General features: G+C 40.0%; 1 protein-coding gene across 2 annotated transcripts; it reads right to left on the bottom strand.

The window, feature by feature from the left end:
- Positions 1 to 10,267: 10,267 nt before the first annotated feature.
- SUMO2 (small ubiquitin like modifier 2) lies at positions 10,268 to 20,437 on the bottom strand. Of its 2 annotated transcripts, XM_061174731.1 has the most exons (4): positions 20,241 to 20,437; positions 18,486 to 18,617; positions 12,914 to 12,985; positions 10,268 to 10,512 (listed from the first exon to the last, which is right to left on the bottom strand). In XM_061174731.1, the coding sequence occupies exons 1-4, from the start codon at positions 20,259 to 20,261 to the stop codon at positions 10,450 to 10,452; spliced, it is 288 nt and encodes a 95-aa protein (XP_061030714.1). In that variant the 5' UTR covers positions 20,262 to 20,437; the 3' UTR covers positions 10,268 to 10,449. The 2 variants fall into 2 exon arrangements, with proteins under 2 accessions (XP_061030714.1, XP_061030713.1); XM_061174730.1 differs by lacking the exon at positions 12,914 to 12,985 and having other exon boundaries at positions 20,241 to 20,351.
- Positions 20,438 to 20,885: the final 448 nt, after the last annotated feature.

Here is a 20,885-nt window from a genome sequence, read left to right as displayed (position 1 = left end):
AGCCGGACCGCAGCCTTTATAGGGCTCACAAATCCCGCCCCCGCCCCGGCGGCATTGGCCAATTCAAACGAGCCTCTTCACTCCTATTGGCTTCCTGGAGTGCCAAGCATCCTGCGGCTTTAGGACGGGCTGAGGCGGCCCCTGCTCAGCCTAAACCCACCCTCTTCCTGGTCAGGGAAGGTCTAGGGAAGTTTCCCCTCCCCCACCCTCAAATCTCGGAGATGATTGGACAAAGGACAAACCTGCCCCGCGCTCGGTACAAGTTGTGCTCGCTGTCACTTAAAAAAGTTACCTTGATAGAAGGAAAAGCTCGCTCTGGGCGAGTTGGAATCCGCAAGCCGAGGGCACGTTTATCTTTACCATTCATTTATTTGCTTTACTCATGGAGGGCAGCAAGGGCATGCTCCTCAAGGGATGAAAATTACTGCTACAAATTGACGTTTATTGAATACCTACTATGTGTCCTGTTTGGAAACCTGACGGTCCCAAAGCAGTAGCACTATGAATCAGCAACAGAAAGCACACAAAGATGATCCCTTCTAAAAGGACTGGAAATCCTTTACATTTTAATGTTACTATTTAGCTGTAACGTGTGGTGCATGCACTAGACCAAAATTACTGTCGTTCCGATTTGAGGGCCTGTTCTTGAGGCTGGTTAATGCCCGGCAGCGGGGAATGGCCACATCCCTTGCTACTAAGACCATGGGAGTAGCCCAGGCCTCTGCAGCTGTTATAACCATTAAGTCATGACTCTTCCACCTGTCTGGGTAAATCTATCCCTGCAACAAATGCAGACACACTTGGAGGGCTCAGGAATGACTGTTTAAAAGACCGTAATAGCAAAGTCTTGGGCAAACAAGAGGGAAGGCCTTCCCTGTCATGCTGTTTCCTCAAGGCAGATCTCTTTTTCAGTATTTCCATAACAAGTGAACTACACTCCTCTTTGTGTGGCCTCCTCCTTCCAGGCAGTTTGTGTTGGTCAACCACTCTCCTGGGCTTTCAGGAAAAGCCAGAGACAAGCTCTTCTCTTCTAGAAGGCCTGGATCATGTCTTTATGTACTTACCACAAAAGCATGAAGCACACTACTTGTTTGGATTAAAATCTTCCCTTTCCTAAAGGCTGAGCTTAAATTTCCAAAACCTTAAAACAAAAACAAAAACAAAAAACTCTTCAGGCCAACCTTAGCTAGTGAGCATGCATCTCCTCCTGAAAAGTCATATAATTAGGAGGTAGTGGAATATGGTGGTTGCTAGCTCAGGGTCTCAAAGGAGAAATCCAGGTTTGAATCTTGACTCTTACCTTTTTCTGAGCACTAGTTTCATTTGTAAAATAAGGATAGACTAGTATCTAGATTCCATAGAGTTGTGAGGACTGGATGAGGTAATGGATGTAAAGTACCTGTCCTGACATAAGTCACCAAAGTGACAGACATTTTTATTATCAGACTTGGAAAGTAGCCACATACTTTTTTTTTTAAACAATCTGCAATTGTTTTTTGTTAAGTTAAATGAGGGGTTTAGACTTGACTCTTAGGGTCCATTTTGGCCTAAACTTTTGAGTTTGTACTGACTTGCCTTATTTCCTCTGGAAACCAAAAAGCCTAGGTTCTGGTTCTGCTCTCTCCCAATTTAAGACACTTCTAGGTCATTTATATCCTTGAGCCCAGTTTCCTCATCTGTAAAATGGGGTTAACAGCACCTATTCTGCTAGCTTGGGAACGAGATAATTGCAAGAATGTTTTACTCTGTAAATGAAAGCTTTCTATTAGAGGTACCACACCTGGCTGCACATCAGAATAATCTATGAGCTTTTTTTTTTTTTTAACCTATGAGCTTTTAAGAAGTACAAATGAACGCAAGGCTCCAGAGATCTACTGAATTGGAATTTCTGCATATAGGGTCCAGTCATGGATGTCTATAATAAGTTAAACAGCCAATTGTCACATATAGCTTGGGCTGAGAATCTTTGCTTCAAAGGTAAGTAATCAGTTCCAGAACGCTTTTTAATTTAATCTGATTTATGAAGAACAGTAAATTTATATAAAACAGACATCTGATTAAGGCCATCTTAGGCAGGCCTGTTTGGAACATTCTTTGTATTTTAAAGTAAATACTGCCAGAAATTTCCAGAATAACTAGCCCTCCTATTTACTTGTTCATGTACTTAATAGTTTTGACCAAATCACTGTACTCCACTTTCTGCTGCAAGATGGAGATTTGGGGTAAAAGATATGATATGTAGCTCTGCTATAACCTTTGCTCCAGATGACCAACTAAGTTGAAAATGGGATATTAATAAAATTATATTTTTCCCAAAACAGTAACACAGATCAGGATCAAAAGATGCAAAAGGATGGGGCAATGTGAACATCTGCTTATAAAATCATGAAGGCCCATCATTATGATTTTTAAAATACACACTAGGGTCTGTATCAATAAGCAATTTGCTTCAAATTCCCAGGTTAACCTAAAAATCTAAAGAAACAGAAGACAGATGAAATCTTATAACAAGGAATGGTCTAACAGCTATTTCATGACCTACAGCAGTGGTTTTATTTATTTATTTATGGCTGTGTTGGGTCTTCGTTGCTGCTCACAGGCTTTGCGGAGAGCAGGGGCTACTCTTCGATGCAGTGCGCGGGCTTCTCATTGCAGTGGCTTCTCTTGTTGTGGAGCACGGGATCTAGGCGTGCAGGCTTCAGCAGTTGTGGCATGCAGGCTCAGTAGTTGTGGTGCACAGGCTTAGTTGCTCCACGGCATGTGGGATCTTCCCAGACCAGGGATCGAACCTGTGTCCCCTGCACTGGCAGGCAGATTCTTAACCACTGCGCCACCAGGGAAGTCCACAGCAGTGTTTTTTAAACTTTTATAAAGCAGAATCCAAATATATAAAACAGATTAACAGAGCAGCTTTGATTGAATCCTGGCCCTCTCTGCTTCCCCCTGTCCTTTGCCACTCTCCACTCGGTCCTCCTCTTTTTGCACAACCTCAGGGTTCCGTGAAATTTTAAAACCACTGCCCTATATGCATGTCCATTTTCACCTGCTTTTTAAATATAGTTAACAGGAAGAGAATGAGCAGTTGCTTCCACTTCCTTAACTTTGTCTTTAAGCAGTTAAGTGCTCTTTAACTTCTCTTAGTCCCACGCTGCCACCTCCCTACTATATCCAAAGTACTATTCTTCCATTTGTAATTCAATTCAGAAAGCCTAGTAGTAATGGCCTTTCCCAATAGGTTTTTTTTTGGGGGTGTGGCGGGGGGGGAACTTCCCCAACCAGGGATCGAACCTGTGGCCCCTGCAGTGGAAGCACAGAGTCTTAACCACTGGACCACCGGAGAAGTCCAATAGGTTTATTGGGTTTTTTTTGGCTGCGTTGGGTCTTCGTTGGCTGCGCATGGGCTTTCTCTAGTTGAGGCCAGCGGGGATTACTCTTCGTAGCAGTGCGTGGGCTTCTCATTGCAGTGGCTTCTCTTGTTGCAGAACATGGGCTCTAAGGGCGCGGGCTTCAGTAGTTGCAGCATGAGGGCTCAGTAGCTGCGGCACACGGGCCCTAGAGCGTGCGGGCTTCAGCAGTTGTGGTGTGTGGGCTCAGTAGCTCCTCAGCATGTGGGATCTACCCAGACCAGGCAGGGATCGAACCCATGTCCCCTGCATTGGCAGGCGGATTCTTAACCACTATGCCACCAGGGAAGTCCCCCAATAGGTTTTTGTAAACCCAATATTCTCAGAATTTCCTTAGAACACAATCTATTGTTCTGAAGCAGGTGGCAAAAAAATCATTATTTAAAAGATGTCAGAAAATGATGAAGGCCCTAATAATTTTTACTTTAATATAGACAGGACTCCTGTTGGTTTTTACATTTGTTGCTGAGTGTGTGGACAGTTTTATTCAAGAATGCAATGTATAACTTAAAATAGAACAATCTGCTAGTTGTTCTTCACTATTTGTGCCTACTAAGGATAATAAATAAATTTTGACCAAACACAAAAAAATGCACTAACATATCAGCTCTTCATTCTCAAGCATGTGTTTGTCTTGAATGTTACCAGCTTTCCACTGCCAGGCAAAGTGTTCTGAGTCCCCCATAATTTCAACCTGCCCCTATTTATTCCAAAATGCCAGAGGAAATGGGCAATCTACATGGCATCCTTATTGGAATTTGCTCTACCTAGAGTCTGCAATCAGGTTTGAACCAACCTCTTAGAACAGTGTCTTTCGCTGTGATCCAATACACACATATTAGGTTGACCCATATGACATGGCAGATATCTGACTATTTTTGACCTACATGTATAGCAGTTACTTATGTTCAACCACAGTTTAATACAGACTCTTAATGTTTTCTATTCCTTATTATTAAAAGAAAATACTGGTCATGTGCTTCTGAACTTGGGTAAGTGACTTAATTAACGAACGGCCCAACAACAAGTATTTCTAACAAGTTTCACTTCTCAACCCCAGTATTGCAGGGTGCCCCGTAAGTACATCACTCACACATACATTCTGCATCCATCACTCTTAGAGCCAAATTTAGTATGCATCTGTCCATTCTTTTCTTAGCTGCATCCTCACCACAAAAAAAAAAAAAAAAGGCAGATCAATGCCACCAAGAGAAAAACAACGCAAGGAGTCTGTTTTCTCTAAAAATTCATTTGCCATTAAATAAATCAAATGAACCAACCTAGATGTCTCAAATATGGAAAATGGCTTTGTCATATTCTTGCCTTCTCTTTATCCAAAGTTAAGATAAACAAAATGGCACATACACTGTACTAAGGTCTGATATGCCCCTCTAGTCACTCTGAACTGCAGAGAGGGAGAGCACGATTCATATTTCCCCATTATTTCCTCCTCCTCTCAGACTAAGACCTGAATGAGATTATGTGATTTAAATTTGTCTTCTTTCCTCAATTCCAAGCTACTTCTCTAATAAACAAGTTAAAAAACAAAAACAAAAAAAACCATCTAACAAATCTGTCCTGTTCTCCTAAGATGAATTTATAACTCTTTTGCAAAAATAGTTACTAAAATTGCAAACATTGGGACTTCCCTAGTGGTCCAGTGGGTAACACTCTGTGCTCCCAATGCAGGGGGCCGGGGTTCGATCCCTGGTCAGGGAACTAGATCCCACATGCATGCCGCAACTAAGGAGTCCGCATGCCGCAACTAAAAAAAAGAGCCTGCATGCCGCAATGAAGATCCTGTGTGGGCTTCCCTGGTGGCGCAGTGGTTGAGAATCCGCCTGCTAATGCAGGGGACACGGGTTCGAGCCCTGGTCTGGGAAGATCCCACATGCCGCGGAGCAACTAGGCCCGTGAGCCACAATTACTGAGCCTGCGCGTCTGGAGCCTGTGCTCCGCAACAAGAGAGGCCGCGATAGTGAGAGGCCCGCGCACCGCGATGAAGAGTGGCCCCCACTTGCCGCAACTAGAGAAAGCCCTCGCACAGAAACTAAGACCCAACACAGCCAAAAATAAATAAATAAATAAATAAATAAATAATTCCCATTAAAAAAAAAAAAAAAAGATCCTGTGTGCTGCAACTAAGACCTTAAATAAATAAATAAATAATTTAAAAAAAAAAAAAGATCTTTAAAATTACAAACATCAAATAACTTTAAAGGGTATGCCCAGAAAAGAATGGGAAAATTCTTAGTATTCCAAATTCTGTAACTTGTTGCAAAATTAGCCACATAATCCGTCTTATAGTATCAAGTGCAAAGAAAAACAAATATTACATGAAAATTCTTGGACTTTAAACTGTTTCACAAAGGCCCTAAGGGTGTAGGAAATCCTAAAATGATCTCATACATAGTCACATGTCACTGCTTACAGGGAAATAACACTCCACATTCCAAATAATAGATTAAATTCCTAACCTGTTTATATACTCTGTTCTAATTATGTTCCACTCTGCGGCACTCTTTTCATTAGTTAACCACTACACACACCAAAGTCTCATTATAAAACACATATATTTCTTACTACATCCAGGACTAACCCTCAAATCATCACCTAGATAATCAAAATGTTGAAGCATCTTGTGGATGGGTCCTTTGCTTCTTAAAGTATTGGAGAATCATTAAAATCCTGAGGCTTGTTTTTCCTTAAAAAGGAAAAAAAGACCTTTCCTTTTTGTTTCTCCTTAAAAAGATTCGTTAGAGCACAATTTAGTATTAAGCATTTATTTAAAAACCTAGGGACTTCCCTGGTGGCTCAGTGGTTAAGAATCCACCTGCCAATGCAGGGGACACGGGTTCAAGCCCTGGTCCAGGAAGATCCCACATGCCGCCGAGCAATTAAGCCCGTGCGCCACAACTACTGAGCCTGCACTCTAGAGCCTGCGAGCCACAACTACTGAAGCCCATGCGCTACAACTACTGAAGCCCATGCGCCTAAATCCTGTGCTCCGCAACAAGAGAAGCCGCCGCAATAAGAAGCCCGCACACCGCCACAAAGAGTAGCCCCCGCTCGCCGCAACTAGAGAAAGCCCGCGTGCCGCAACGAAGACCCAACGCAGCCAAAAATAAATTTAATTAATTAATTAATAAAAACCTAATGAGGGACTTCCCTGGTGGTCCAGTGGTTAAGACTCTGCACTTCTAATGCAAGGAGCATGGGTTTGATCCTTGGTCAGGGAACCAAGATCCCACATGCTGTGCAGTGTGGCCAAAAAAATATAAAACAAACAAACCAAAAAGTTAAAAAAAACCTGAGACGAAGATTGTATTCAGTTTTTAAAATGAATAGAAAATGCAGGCCACTTGGTAGGGATTATGGTATTCAGTTGAAGCCTCGGCATCCTACGGCAGAGCCCTTACTTCATGCTGAAAATAAGTTTTATTTAAAATTAAATAAATTTAAAGAGTTCAGGGCTTCCCTGGTGGCGCAGTGGTTGAGAATCTGCCTGCCAATGCAGGGGACACGGGTTCGAGCCCTAGTCTGGGAAGATCCCACATGCCGTGGGGCAACTAGGCCCGTGAGCCACAACTACTGAGCCTGCGCGTCTGGAGCCTGTGCTCCGCAGCAAGAGAGGCCGCGACAGTGAGAAGCCCGCGCACCGCGATGAAGAGTGGCCCCCGCTCGCCGCAACTAGAGAAAGCCCTCGCACAGAAACGAAGACCCAACACAGCCATAAATAAATAAATAAATAAATAAATAAACTCTAATCTCTTAAAAAAAAAGGTTTAAAAAAAAAAAAAGAGTTCAGTATGTGGCAGCTAGAACATATATTATCTCATTTACTCTTCACCATAACGTGCTTAACTCTTAAGAGTTGTGAGAATGCCTCGCAGAGCTGCTTCTCAATTCCATATTGCTCTGAAAATACATTTCTGGGGGTAAGGCCCAGGCACTGGTATTTTTAAAAAGCTCACCAGGGGGATTCTCATGCAAAACCATGATCCAGAATCACTATTAGTCATACTTAAAAGCAGCAGCACCCTAACTCAGAAATAACCCTCAGTGGCACAGCTGGCCCTCTCCAATACCCTATGGCCCCCACAAAGACCTTGGAAAAACTTTCCAACAGGCTGCCCTCAAATGCTGGGATTCCATTATCTTACTGACCTCCTGGTGTCAATGTCCTACATAATTACACACTTTGACTCAAGTCTCCAATATCTCCTCAAACTATGTTTACTTCTTCCCATGTTCCATTCAACATCATCCCCTTTAGATAGAATGTAATCTGATCATCCAATTAATTTCTATGAGAACATAAACAAGGAAAACAATGAGCCAAATAACCTGACACTCCTATTTCTGGAAAGCTGCTAATACCTTTTGTTTTGGCCTCTAGCAGCTTGGATGACTATGAGAGGTGCTTGAGAATAAAATTTATCTCCCTATACAGATTGGGTTCACTTAGGTACTATTTGCTGCTTTTAAGATACAAACATGTCCGATATGTAAGCACAAACTGAGTTTAGCTAAATTGTCCTAACAGTTAACCAAAAGAGCAGTGTAACTCCCATCATTTGAACCTCCCCTCTCAAGCCAAAAAAATTAAAATGCTACAATTACTTTCAGCATTTTCAACGATCCGCTTATTTTCAAAGCGTTTTTAAAAAAGTTCTCCATAAGCTTTCCCATAAAATATTTGCCTTTTTGGTGGTAATTTATGTGAAATAGGCAAGGGCAACAATCAAAAGTTCACTTAAGAATAAGGTAAATCTTAATTATACACTGACCCAAATATCAATAAGCTACAACATACTATATTATGAAACAGTGCCTTTTCCACACATTTCCCTATGGCTTTTAAAATTCTACTGAAAGTTTTTCTAGTATGAAAGAATTTAAAAGTTCCCCCAACATGGCGAAAGCTCAGATATGACATTAGTTCCCTCTGGTTAAACAAGAACCCAGTTCAAGAATCCTTTCTTAATAAAGTTCTCTGGCTTGAATTTCAATCCTAACTTTAATTTTGGGGACAACAAAATTCCACTACTTAATAGTACCTAGAGCAAGAGAAATGTACTTACCTGATCTCTAAGAATTCTTGGGGGCAGGCTTCTCACACTATTTCACAATATAAATTGTAAAAACAGGTTGGCAGCACTACACATACAGGAAAATAAAACTTCAGTTGACTTAAGATTAACTCACATATACAGAGCCAAAAACCTACGTAATTCCTGCTGTCTCTGGGGAAGCTTCTTCACTACAGAAATGGGGAATGTAAAAAAGACTATATTGCAACAGACGTAGAGTGAATTAAGTGAATGACAAGGCATGATAGTTCATGGGGACCTGATCCAAAAAGGCCACATTGTTAGGCAGTAAGGGTGGGAATTCAGTCTCTTGAAAACCATTACTGGAAAATTCAATTAACAGGCATCAGAAAACCTAACCTCTAAGTTCCAGTTTCATAGCCATCTAACTATGTGACGAATAACCCTCTAGACCTCAGCCTTGTCATTTTTAAAACAGGGGTTAGGGCCTTCCTGGTGGCGCAGTGGTTGAGAATCTGCCTGCCAATGCAGGGGACACGGGTTCGAGCCCTGGTCTGGGAAGATCCCACATGCTGCGGAGCAACTGGGCCCGTGAGCCACAATTACTGAGCCTGCGCGTCTGGAGCCTGTGCTCCGCAACAAAAGAGGCCGCGATAGTGAGAGGCCCCCGCTTGCCACAACTAGAGAAAGCCCTTGCACAGAAACGAAGACCCAACACAGCCATAAATAAATAAATAAAAACATCTGATTGTCTTTTAAAAAAAAACAAAAAAAAAAACGGGTTAGAATTAGATAATCTTTACATATCTTTCCAGCTCCAATATTGTTTATTGGTTCTGTAGTTGTTATCTTTCCCCATACATTTGAATTTAAAAACTGTAGTGATCTGCATATTTAAGGCTGTAAGAATGGGTATATGTAGGTAAATATTTTCTGTCCCTCAACATCCTCAAATAAGGAACAAAAACTCTGTTTTAGGTTAGGGAGTATTTACCATCAGACAAAATGAGGACTAGAATGGTGAAGTGATTTATCAGCAGAGTCAGCAAAATTAGAACTTTTTCTGACCTGCATGTACTAACCCACTCTGCCTCAGGTAGGGGTTACAAAAAAAGAATACATGGGAGTAAATCCACAAGATTATGACCCAATTTTTTTGCTAGTAAAGTTGCATATTTGGAACTGCCTAAACTTTTTGAACAAAGAGGAGGCTGAAACATTCCTTGCTAGTCATTTATATAACTTTGTTATTCTCTGTTTTGCATTAGTCTGTCAAAAATGCAAAGTAGCTTTATTTCTTCCTTGAAATGTTACTTCTAGTAGGCCTATTCAGGTCATGTTTTTCTCTAAGCTTCAACTTTCTATTTAATATTCCTCAGAATAAAGAAAACAGCTCATTTTAAACAAGAAGTTTATTTAAACAACAAGACGCTTGACTTGAAGGGAAAACTATCTAGGATTCATTTCTTTTAGAGTAATTTATCCCTACTTAAAGACAGATTGCCCTACATGTAACAGCTACGTACAAAAAAGTTATAAAATTGTCCTTGGTTTTACAATGATAAATGAAAAACATTAAAATTCTCCAATCGAACAAGGTATGCAAGAATTTTTATGTTGTTCTTTTTTTGTTAAACAGTGAGAGCAAAATAACTTACTGGAATATAAAGATAAGAGCGGATGAGCATGCCACTAATGGAGAAAAGGGGGTATCTTCACAGAACCAGTATTTTTCCCCATTCCATCTCCATTTGATGTCGATCAAAACATACCGTTGGCCATTTAGTTAAAAAAAAAAAATGCAATATGCTTGTGCACATACACCAGTTACTTTATGTACAATAAAGGAATGGGGAAGGGGAAAATGAAAGAATAGAGAAACTATACTGTAGTAGTCAGGATGTGGTGGAACCAAATTGCGGTTTTCTAATTGAGAATGTCTTCTTGGTCTGGAGGAACAGAATTCTGGAGTAAAGTAGCAGGTTCCCTTTTTAGTAGACACCTCCTGTCTGCTGCTGGAACACATCAATTGTATCTTCATCCTCCATTTCCAACTAGCATAAATGAGAAAAAAAACAATCGGCCATTGGTTATTTAGCTCTTAAAATTTATAACTATCAGACTTAAATAGCCTGAAAATCTGCACGAGTTCCACCCAGTTCCAGTGTTCATTATTTTAGATGTCCCACAGCTTAAAGTAGCATCAGACTTAGGTTTAAATAATTTTTCACTTGGTCTTTTTTATGAAGATTACAGAAAATTGAGTTTTTAAGTTAAAAAGCTGAGTATGTCCATAAGTTAAATCATCTCACCTTTAATTACTGAAAATAAAACTGATGTGTATAAAGGCTCTCACTGCAATGTTGTTTAGATGAGCAAAAAACTGAAAATAACCAAAATATCAAAACCTAAAAAAATATGGTACATGCATACATGAAATACCATGTACCTGTTATTAAAGAATAAGTAGATTTACACATGCAGAAATGGAAATATCCCTTAGATACGGTATTAGGCTAAAAAAATTTAAAAACTAGGCAGCAAACAGCTTATAGTATTATATTTGTATGTATATCTTTAAGTTTGTGTGTATGTGTATAATAGGAATATATCTTTGTCTATGCACAAAACAGTGGTTACCACTATGTAGTAAGAAGAGGAGCATGAGCAAAAACAGACTTGTTAAAAACAAAATCAAAATTCAAAATGCTATTAAGGTTGCAAGGTTTACTACCCACACATTATACATAAAACCATATTGATAGCAGGAAGGTCTCGCTACATATGGCAACACTGTAAGGTAAACAAGCTTTGGAACAGTTTATAATGCTGATAATTACCCAAGAAAAATTTTCTAAAAACTGGTAATTTTGAAGATAAAACAACAACCTTGGGCATCTAAAGACAAAGGGAACTGTTTCTAATGAAGTTCAAATACAGTAAAAGTAGGACTAAAGCATTAAAATATTAATGACTAAGTCTCAATTCTCTGTTTGTAAAATGGAATATCATTCAGTTATGAGAACTAAATGAGTCAAAGAAAGTGAAGTACTTAAGAGAATATGAGTATATAACAATTATATTGCTATTAAAATTGGCTGCTAAGATGTTCTAATTTATACAATTCTGCTATTTACTGGAAGAACAATTCTAAAATGAATCAATTTCACTCTAAAATAAATTCAATTCCAAATACTAAAATGAGGTCAATTCCAAATTCAGTTTGAAGATTTTATAAATGCAGTACTGAACAAATCCTTCTCAGGTTTAATTATTTGCAGCTAGCATAATAGACAAGTCCCAGAACTTTTTTTTGGTGGTGGGTGAGGGCTTCAAAAAACAGAAAATACATTACCATCAGAGTTTAGCATAATGGGTTCTTTTTATTCTTTAAAAACCATCAAAACTGGTCTTCAGCCTATCCACTGAAATGAAACTACTGGAATGTTTTTCAATTTTATAGTGAAACTTCAAATGCCTTCAAAGGATACAAGAGCGCTTTTTCTCTCTCTCATTCATCAAGAGAATTCAGCTCCTCCTTGTGGCTACATACTATAATTGCTTCTTAGAGACTCATCAACAGAAATCTCTTCAAAATAGTCTTCCCTCAAGTACAACTCATAGACATTTCAAATTTTTGAAGATTATCAACAAAACCACAATCTGGATTTTCTGCTTCACTCATACCATATTTATCACTTTCTAGTTTTTATGGGGTGATAAAACAAATTCAAAAGGACAAGGGCTCCAATTTAAAATTTCTGCTATCAAAGTTTTTTTCCCCAAAACTGAATGTCTTAAATGGAATTTCAGAAGGTAAAAAGAAACAAAAAGTTTCTGCTAAAGAAGATAGCCCAGCCGATCCCCTACAAAGTGACAGAACAACTGAAGTAATAAGTAAAGAGATTAAGGGATCAGACAACACCTTTTGTAGTAAGGGTTTGGAAAGCCACCTACTATCAACAGCCCTGTGAAACATAAGCTATCAAGAGACTTGCAGTTAGAGCCACTAGATTCTCTTCAGTTCAGAAGTATAGGTAAAGAGAATTCATGAGGGGCTAAAATGGTTAGGATAAACAGCCAACCAATCGCTTATGGGGAACCCTGGGTATGATTTAGAGCTGCAGAAATGAAAACAAAAGGAAAACAACATTCTGAAGTAACAAACAGGAATTTTATTTATTTTTTTCCAAATAATGCTGGCAAGAGGAAAAATATGGATTAAAGTAAAACGACCTACTAGTTTTACTAAGTGATAACTGAATATTTAAAAACCATTGGCACTTCCTGAATCTATTTTTTCATTCTGTTCCCTTTTGGCCATATTTTACACAGCTTTGAACTCTGGTAAAGAACTATATTCCAATGACTAGAAGTTCACAAATTAATAAACAAAGCTGTTGAGAAAATTATAAAAAACATTGGTTTTTCTAGTTAGCACAAAGACATTTTTACCTGTGCAGGTGTGTCTGTTTCATTGATTGGCTGCCCGTCAAATCGGAATCTGATCTGCCTCATTGACAAACCCTGGACAAAGAGTTTAAAAGCAATAAGAATGCAAAGAAACAGTAAGAACTAAAACTACATGCATATTTGGCCATGAATATATTTAAAAGAGAGACCTAAATAAGTGATCAATATGTTAACATTTCTATATTGGTTAAATGATTTGGGGTGATCTTCACTTTCTTTAAACTATACTATGTTTGATTTTCATTGGAAAAATGATTTTTCTTAAAAAGGACTGAAAAAAAAAAAAAAAAAGGCTGTTTTATGCTTTTGAGACCATAGCTACTTCAAGCTTGAATAGATCATACCTTGAGTCAAACAGTGCATTTAAATGAGTTAGATACTGAAAGGAAATTTGAAGCAACAGATGCACACGTCAACATTGCTCAACGCACATTAAAAAGCGCTCCAAAAACAAACACATAAACAAAACCCATTAATAATATGAAAACTGAAGTCACCTAAAAAAGGTGTAATGATTAAAATAAAACTTTGCCTAAAAGCTACCTTCCCTTCATGTCTATCCAAACAATTCCTACCACTATGTAAGAGTAACCTAAGCCCCAGCCCAGCACAATACCAGGCACACCACAGGCATATTCAAGTTCTTATCCTTGGACAGTGAGGACATTTCCAACAGAACACAAGGCAATAACTGGTCCCTAAAACCATCTATAAGACCACAATCCACATACAAGAAAATCCTGGAACAGCTCTAAAGAAGCACCTGCTTTTTTTCTCCTTAGGACTTATCCAAGCCTGCAATTATTAGTCAACCTTGTACTAGAAAATAAGCTCCAGTAGGAATAGAAATCGAGACTTAGTTACATACTGTATATCTTGCACATGGTAGGTGCTAAATACTGATGGAATAAAATGGATGAAAAGCAGTATCTATCTAAGTATGCTTCATTTTCTGTTTTTACTCGAAAATAAACCTAAAGCTAAGTTGAGGAGAAGCTTTATTACAAAAAGGGAGTGTCAAGAAATTTTTATGTGCATTTAAGGAGATAAATGAGCTTAAATACGCCCCTTTCTGCAAAGGGGACTCCATTATTAAGAATTACCTACCTGACATAGGGGTGGGGAGAAGGGGAAAGGAGCAAAATAGTACAGTTGCTGGTAACTGCAACCAAATGAGGACAAGATTTCTTTGGAGGTATGCTGTGAATATTTTAACTCGAAAAATACCTTTCTTGGAAGCATCTTACACAAAGTCATTCCTGTATCATGCTCAAATTACAAACTATAATTCTCGTTACAAAAACTCCTTGTTTTAATAGATATTTAAGAGAAAATTAAACTGAGTTCCTAGGACTAAAAATATTGAAATAAAGTGTTCAATAAACACTTGTTTAACAACTGTATTCCCTTATTTAACAAGGATTCACTGAATTGGTCTTTAAAACTACCTGTCACGTGAAAATCATACTGCTTTCCTTTAAAACTCTCGTCTTTGGGACTTCCCTGGTGATCCAGCGGTTAAGACTCCACGCTCCCAATGCTGGGGGCCCAGGCTCAATCCCTGGTCTGGGAACTAGATCCCGCATGCCATAACTAAAAAGATCCCACACGCCGCAACAAAAATCCCACATGCTGCAACTAAGACCCGGTGCAGATAGATACATACATAGGTAAATAAATAAATATTAAACAAGACAAAACACAACACTCTGGTCTTTGACACATACCACTTCCAGACTAGCTCTTGTCTTAAGGAATACAAGCAATCCCCCACCAGGTAGGTGACAGCCATAACCTAATTCATTCCTCATGACTTTCAAATTTAGTTTGCAATTACACAAAGTAACCAAGAATTCAATGCCAAGCCATTAATACTAAGTATTATCTATTTACAAACACTCCATTGGAGACTCTGCTTCAACAAAACTCTTGGCATCTTCTATATGCTGGGCTCTTCCTTCACTACATCCAATGGTGTGGCCATTCAAAATAAGGGCAAAGGGAAGGCAGGGCCAGTAGAACACAAGCAAATTGTATTCCTTTATTGCCACCTGTTTTTACGCTTTTCCTTATCAATAAAAGCTCTTTTATTTTGCTAGAGATCAAAAGTCCAAAATTCAGGAAACTTGCCTTTAAGATTCCATAAACCATGTAAATTCAAACAATGAATTTGCATTAAACCAGTATTTGGTTTCCTCTTCTGTATAAATCTCATCCCTGAGCTTTAGAGTTGTGTTCCAGAAGAGCTGTGTGAGGTTCTCTCTTCGGGTCCCCATTTCTTCATTTCACAAAAATGAACTGGACTAAACCAATTACTCTGTGCTCTCTGGAACCACTTGACAATCTAGTAAACAATGTTGGGGTAGATTTACACTAGAATGGAATAGTATGCTCTCAACCAGTTGCCTGAAGGATATGTGGCTGATATAAAGTGGGCTAAGTCTAACTCTACATGTGAATGAAAAACTTACTTAGAAACCAACCTACAGAAATACTAGGTTTGAATGTTCTCTATTCTTTTACAAGCATTTGAACACATTCTATATGCCGAGCACTGGTCTAGGCTCCAGAAAAATAGTCAATAAAACAGCCCTATGCTCATGAAGCTTACATTTTAGTGCAGAGACAGATAAATACAGACAATAATCAATGCAAAACAAATCAAAACAAACAAACAAAAAAGAGTGAGAGGACTCAGTGATGGCAATAGGGGCACTTTGAATTAATCAGAGAAGTCCCTGAGGTAGTAGTTAATCAGGAATAGAATAAAAATGATTGAGGGCTCAGCACTATCCAATGTAAACATAATGTCAGCCACATATGGTATTTTAAGTTTTCTAGTTGCCACATTAATAAGGTAAAAGTTTAATAAAAATGTTTTAATTCAACATATTTAAAAATACTACCACTTCAACATATAATCAACATTTAAAAAATTGAGATATTTAACTTTTTTCATACCAAGTTTTCAAAATCTGGCATTCATTTTACACTTTACCGCACATCTCAATTTGGACTAGCCACACTTCAAGTGGTAAACACTCACACGTGGCTTGTGGCTACTGTGCTGGACCAAGTTTAGAGAGAACAGAATTCACTGATGGATTTTATTTGTTATGATGCATCATCAAGGAGGACCCTAAGGTTTGGACAACTAGATGCAGAATGGTGCTATTTACTGAGTGGGGACAACAGAGAAAGATTTCTAGTAGAATCAAGAGTCCTGCTTTGCATATTTAGTTTTAGATGCCTATTAGGCATTCACTGGAACTCCTCCAGAAATCCAATACCAAATGAGTTCATTAGAAAGTAAATATGAGTATTCAATTAATCTTGATAGGAAATCTTTGGTCAAGAAGTCTCACTTGCCAAAAAAACTTTAGCTATGCAAATTCGATCGGATAAATATTTTGGTTTTTTTAATAACCTGTAACTACACTTAAAAAGCAGGGAATCAGCCCAATTAGATGATACTTCAACCCCCTCTTCCTTAGAACCAGAGAAACCACTTGAAAAGTAAACAGGGATCTTGTTTCACTCAAAACTCTGAGGTTATCCCCAATTTAAGAGGAAAATGGGAATAAACATCTTTCCAAATTCTTCCTGGATAATATTTTCATATTTGCATTCCAACAGATATGCAGTGGAATTATATTTTTTATGGATTACCAACGTTCTTTTTCCTCTAGTGCAAGTTAAGAGTGGCCCCAACAAGTTTAGTCAAATATAATCCCAATCTTATGCCTAATAACTGAAAAAAATCAAGGAAAACTTTATTTACACTGGGTAATATAGTAGACTTACTTTAACATAGCAGGAAAACTAAAAAATTCTTGATTGACCCACTAACTAGATCTTATAAGACAATTTCCTATAAGGATAATCTAGAATACACAGGATGTGCTTTACTTTTTCTGGCACACAGTATAATGCCCCAGCACATAGGCATCTGGTGAAAAGAAAAAAAAAAAAAGATAAAAAGCTCCTTTGGGGGCCCTACAAGAAATATGGGAAGTCTTAAATATGACCATTTTAGGATGGACAGAGAGTATCAATAGATGTATATAGTAAATTGGTAACAGTTAATCTAGGCAGTAGACTCATGGGTATTCAATGTAAACTTCTTTCTCTAAGTTCGAAAATTTTCATAGTCAGTGTTGAAAAATATGACCATTTAAAAGCTAAAATTTAATAGTAATTAGAGAAAAGTTAGGTAAGATATGCAGAGAATTTTGTTGAAAGTCACCAAATCTAAACATGAATTTCTATGTTGTATAAGGTTTTGCTACATAAACATTCTACAAAATGATTACCTTTTAAAATTCCCTTGGAACCTGAAGGAGTACTAGTATTCAAATATGGTAGATACCAGTGCAAAAATTCTTTAGCACAATTAATAAGTACATATTTACTAACTGTTAGGGGATTTCACCAGAATTCTTTAAATGAAAGTACACTGAAGGGCGTATCTTTGTAAGGAACTATGAAAAAGTTTATGCAGATAAAAAATTATAACCACAGTACTCTCTTATTATGTTATAAATAAACTAGGCATAAAATAAAGCTTCAAACTCAAAAAGAAGTTTAAATCTTCAGTTTAAGAAGCCCTTCAGTCTCATGGAGAAGGCCCAAGTGTCAACTCAAACTCAATTTCCCAACTTGTAGAGGTTTTAACCTTACTCTGTTTTGAACCTATTTTTAGGAGGTGAATTTGCAATGTAGATAAGTTGTTTTGGTCTAATAAAATAATTTTCCAAACTTTTATATATTATACATCCAGGATTGAACAAGAAAAATACTTCTGCCAGGCTACTGTTGGATTAACTGATCTACCAGAGTTTCTGTTGTACTTGCAAAAGTCATCTTTAAAATTACCTTTGCATTGTTACAGACTCAACATCACAAAAGGAAGCTTCTTTGTCTTAAAGCTTACATTTACCTCCCAGCATCTGTTCATTTCTACTTCCTCTTCTGATGTAAAAAATTTACTATTTTCTGAGTAAAATTCAAATATCCTTATAATACAGGAATGTGTATGCTTGGCTCAGGAGGTTAAATCTCTTTACCTCTACTATTAGTGTAAAAAGAAAATATTACAGTTTTACACCCTTCAGGAAAATTGCAATGTCCTTCTACTCACATTTAATTTTATTTCCAAATTGGTTAAAACACCCAAAATATTGTTTTGACACAAGACAAATTTTAAATTGTTAAAAAAGAGCCTGACAAGAAATTTTACCAAGTTCGTTCTTATTTTCTTATAAAAGTAAAATTGCATCCCCTTGGGAACAAACCACATGTTGTGAAAATAATTTGATGCATTTCTGGCATAGAACTAGAATCATATGTGATATTAACCACCCTAAGGGGTTTTATGAAGAATCAACAAACCAAGTGTATGATAAAACTGTGATATATCAAGTATATAAGTGCATATTCATTCTACCAAAGATAATCTATTGTCATATTATGCTGGTTTCTATTCTCAAGAAAATAAGGTTTGTTTTTTTAAAATACGTTTTATTCAGTGGAAGTATACAAGTCAGTTCCTCACCTGTCGTTCACAATAGGCTTTCATTAGTTTACTAAGTGGTGTATGCCTCTTAATCTTAAACTGCACCACAGAACCATCCTGCCCCGCCACCTTCAAATTAATATGATCGTTGTTCTCAGTCTTGACTCCTTCCTGTTGAAAGAAAAATAAAAGTATAATTTGGAAAATGTGAAGAACAAACACCTTTCAAAGCAGCAGCAGCCCAAGTTGCTTCAGAAATCAACAGGTTTCTCATTCTTATAACAGAGCATACAGCTGTTTGCAGCTGCTGAAATCAATCTGAAACATAAGAAACTCTGAAGCAACAATATTAAATAGCTGTCACAGAAACAAAAAAGCAGCCTACACCCAATACTATCAGTGTCGACAATTGGTTTTTAAAGATGGATCTCCCTCAATTTACTGCAATGCCCTTTGAATCTGAGTTTTTTAAAATGACATCTATTGGATCACTCTCAAAATATGTCTTTCCTCTAAAAAGATTAAAAATAAGCATCCTTTCTCTTTCCAAAGTGCTTTGAGTACAGAATGCAAGAAAAAAATCTAGAGCTTGAAATTCAAAATTCATTACAAATCTCTTGTTAAAAAGTTACCAAATTCAGCTTAATAACAATTCTCAAGCTACATTAAAAAAAACAAAACACCTAATTGAGGAATATCCTTTGATTCTCTCCCAAGCAGCGGTATAACTCAGGACCACTATTATTGTTCGCCTCTATGAGCAGCTTCGTTTTTGTTTATTTTTAGTTATGAGCTTATTCTCCCCTCCCCTTTGTTGTCATGAGTCAAATGCACAGTTTTATTCCTTGTAGACTTATTCCACAAGTCTTCCTTGTAGATTTTGACCCAATCTGAAGTTCATCAAAATCAAGTGTAGAAGGAATTCTGTAGCCCCTAAATCACTTCAGAATGGAAAGAGGGGAGGGTGCCACAAAACAAACCAAAAGGAAGTCCCGTGTGCCAGAAAGAAGTGTGTGCCCGAGTCCTCCAGGGAAAAGCCTCCTGGAGCCTCAAAACCCGCGTTGAAAAGTTAAGCCTTACGAAGTCTCTCTGCTCGTACATCTGCCTCCAACTTCTCGAAACCACATGGTCTCGGCAGGTTAGGGGTTATGTGGCACCCAGGGAAAAGCCCCTGCCCATTCCGACAAAAACTGTGGGAAATACTCCCCGGGAATCCCCCAACCCCGGCCCCTCACGACGGCCGACGGGCATCCGTCTTCCAACCCATCAGTAGCCCATTGATTCGCCCCGAGCCCTCAGCCGGCCAGTGCGGCCCGGGGCAGGGGTCCCCAGACGCCCGCGGCCCCCACCCCGGAGGGGGGAAGCCCGGGGAGGAGGGAACTCCTCGCCACCGCCAAGGCGGCAACACCCGCCGCGGCCCGGCGCGGGGTCCGCCGAGGGTGGGGACACCGCGCGCCCTAACGCCCCTCGTCACGCGCGCCCGGCCGGCAGGGCCCAAGAAGCCCAGCTCGCGGCCGGTGGGCCCGCGGGTGTCCGCGATTTGCCCGCCCAACTCGCGCCCGGCGCGCACTCCGAGGCGGCCGGGGGCGGGGGAGGGCGGCGGGGCCTCCTCCCGCGCGGGAGGGAGGAAGAGGGGAGGGAGGAAAATGGCGCGGAGCGCCGGGGCCTGAGCCGCGGCCGCCCCGTGGGGGGCCCGGGAAGGCGCGGGGAGCCCGCGGCGGGCTCGGGCCGGACCCCGGCCCGCGCCGTGACCCCGGCCGCGCGGCGAGGCGCGGAGGCCGGCGCCGAGCTCACCTTGGGCTTTTCGTCGGCCATGGCGAGCGCCGGAGTCTCCTCAGCTGCCGCTTCACAAAAGAGGTACCAGGTCCGCACCGAACGAGCACACAAGCAGCACCAGGAGCGGCAGAAGAAGGAGGCGGCAGCGGTGGAGGAGGGAGAGGGCGCGCGCACGTCGTGCGCTCCCTCCCCCCATCCTGCGTGCGCGAGCCCGAGCCGCCGGGGCTCCTCATTGGTTGCCGCCTCGCGGGAGCGCGCAACGCTTACATAACCACCGCCACCCCCCGCCCCGCACCGGCCCAGCGTGGGCCCGGCGCCCGCCAGGCCGGCGGGAAGAGGCGCGGACACGCGCACCCGGGCCGTCGCGGGGGCGCGCCTGGCTCTGGGCGGGGCTGTATTGTCCTCCTTCTGTGGTGGAGCTTAATCAAAATGGCTTCCAGCTGGTCCTCGGTGGGGACGAGGAGGCTTGAGGCCTAGACGTGACACACAAGCCGGGGAAGGCCGACTGACTAGACGAGGAAGGGGGAGCCTAAATCAAAGACCCAGCACGAGGTTCTGGGAGAATAACCTCTCATCCGGTGGCCCATATGCAGCTTTCCTCAGGGTCAGAGGAACATCACACTTCCTCTCAGTCAGCCTCTCTTCCCTCGGATTTTAAAGCTT

This window comes from Eubalaena glacialis, chromosome 19, assembly GCF_028564815.1.
Source record: "Eubalaena glacialis isolate mEubGla1 chromosome 19, mEubGla1.1.hap2.+ XY, whole genome shotgun sequence".
In the NCBI taxonomy this organism is placed as follows: domain Eukaryota; kingdom Metazoa; phylum Chordata; class Mammalia; order Artiodactyla; family Balaenidae; genus Eubalaena; species Eubalaena glacialis.
The sequence above is the reverse complement of the archived record's forward strand: the minus strand, read 5'-3'. Positions and strand labels throughout refer to the sequence as shown.

Bases quoted from the DNA above. Each gene is read 5' to 3' on its own strand.
- SUMO2 (XM_061174731.1), bottom strand. From the start codon at position 20,261: ATGGCCGACGAAAAGCCCAAG. The intron at 12,986-18,485 runs GTGAGGAACTGA...CTCTTTGTCCAG, and splicing joins AAGCCTATTGTGAACGACAG to GGTTTGTCAATGAGGCAGAT. The intron at 10,513-12,913 runs GTAAAAATGTCT...CATTTATGCTAG, and splicing joins AAACAGACACACCTGCACAG to TTGGAAATGGAGGATGAAGA.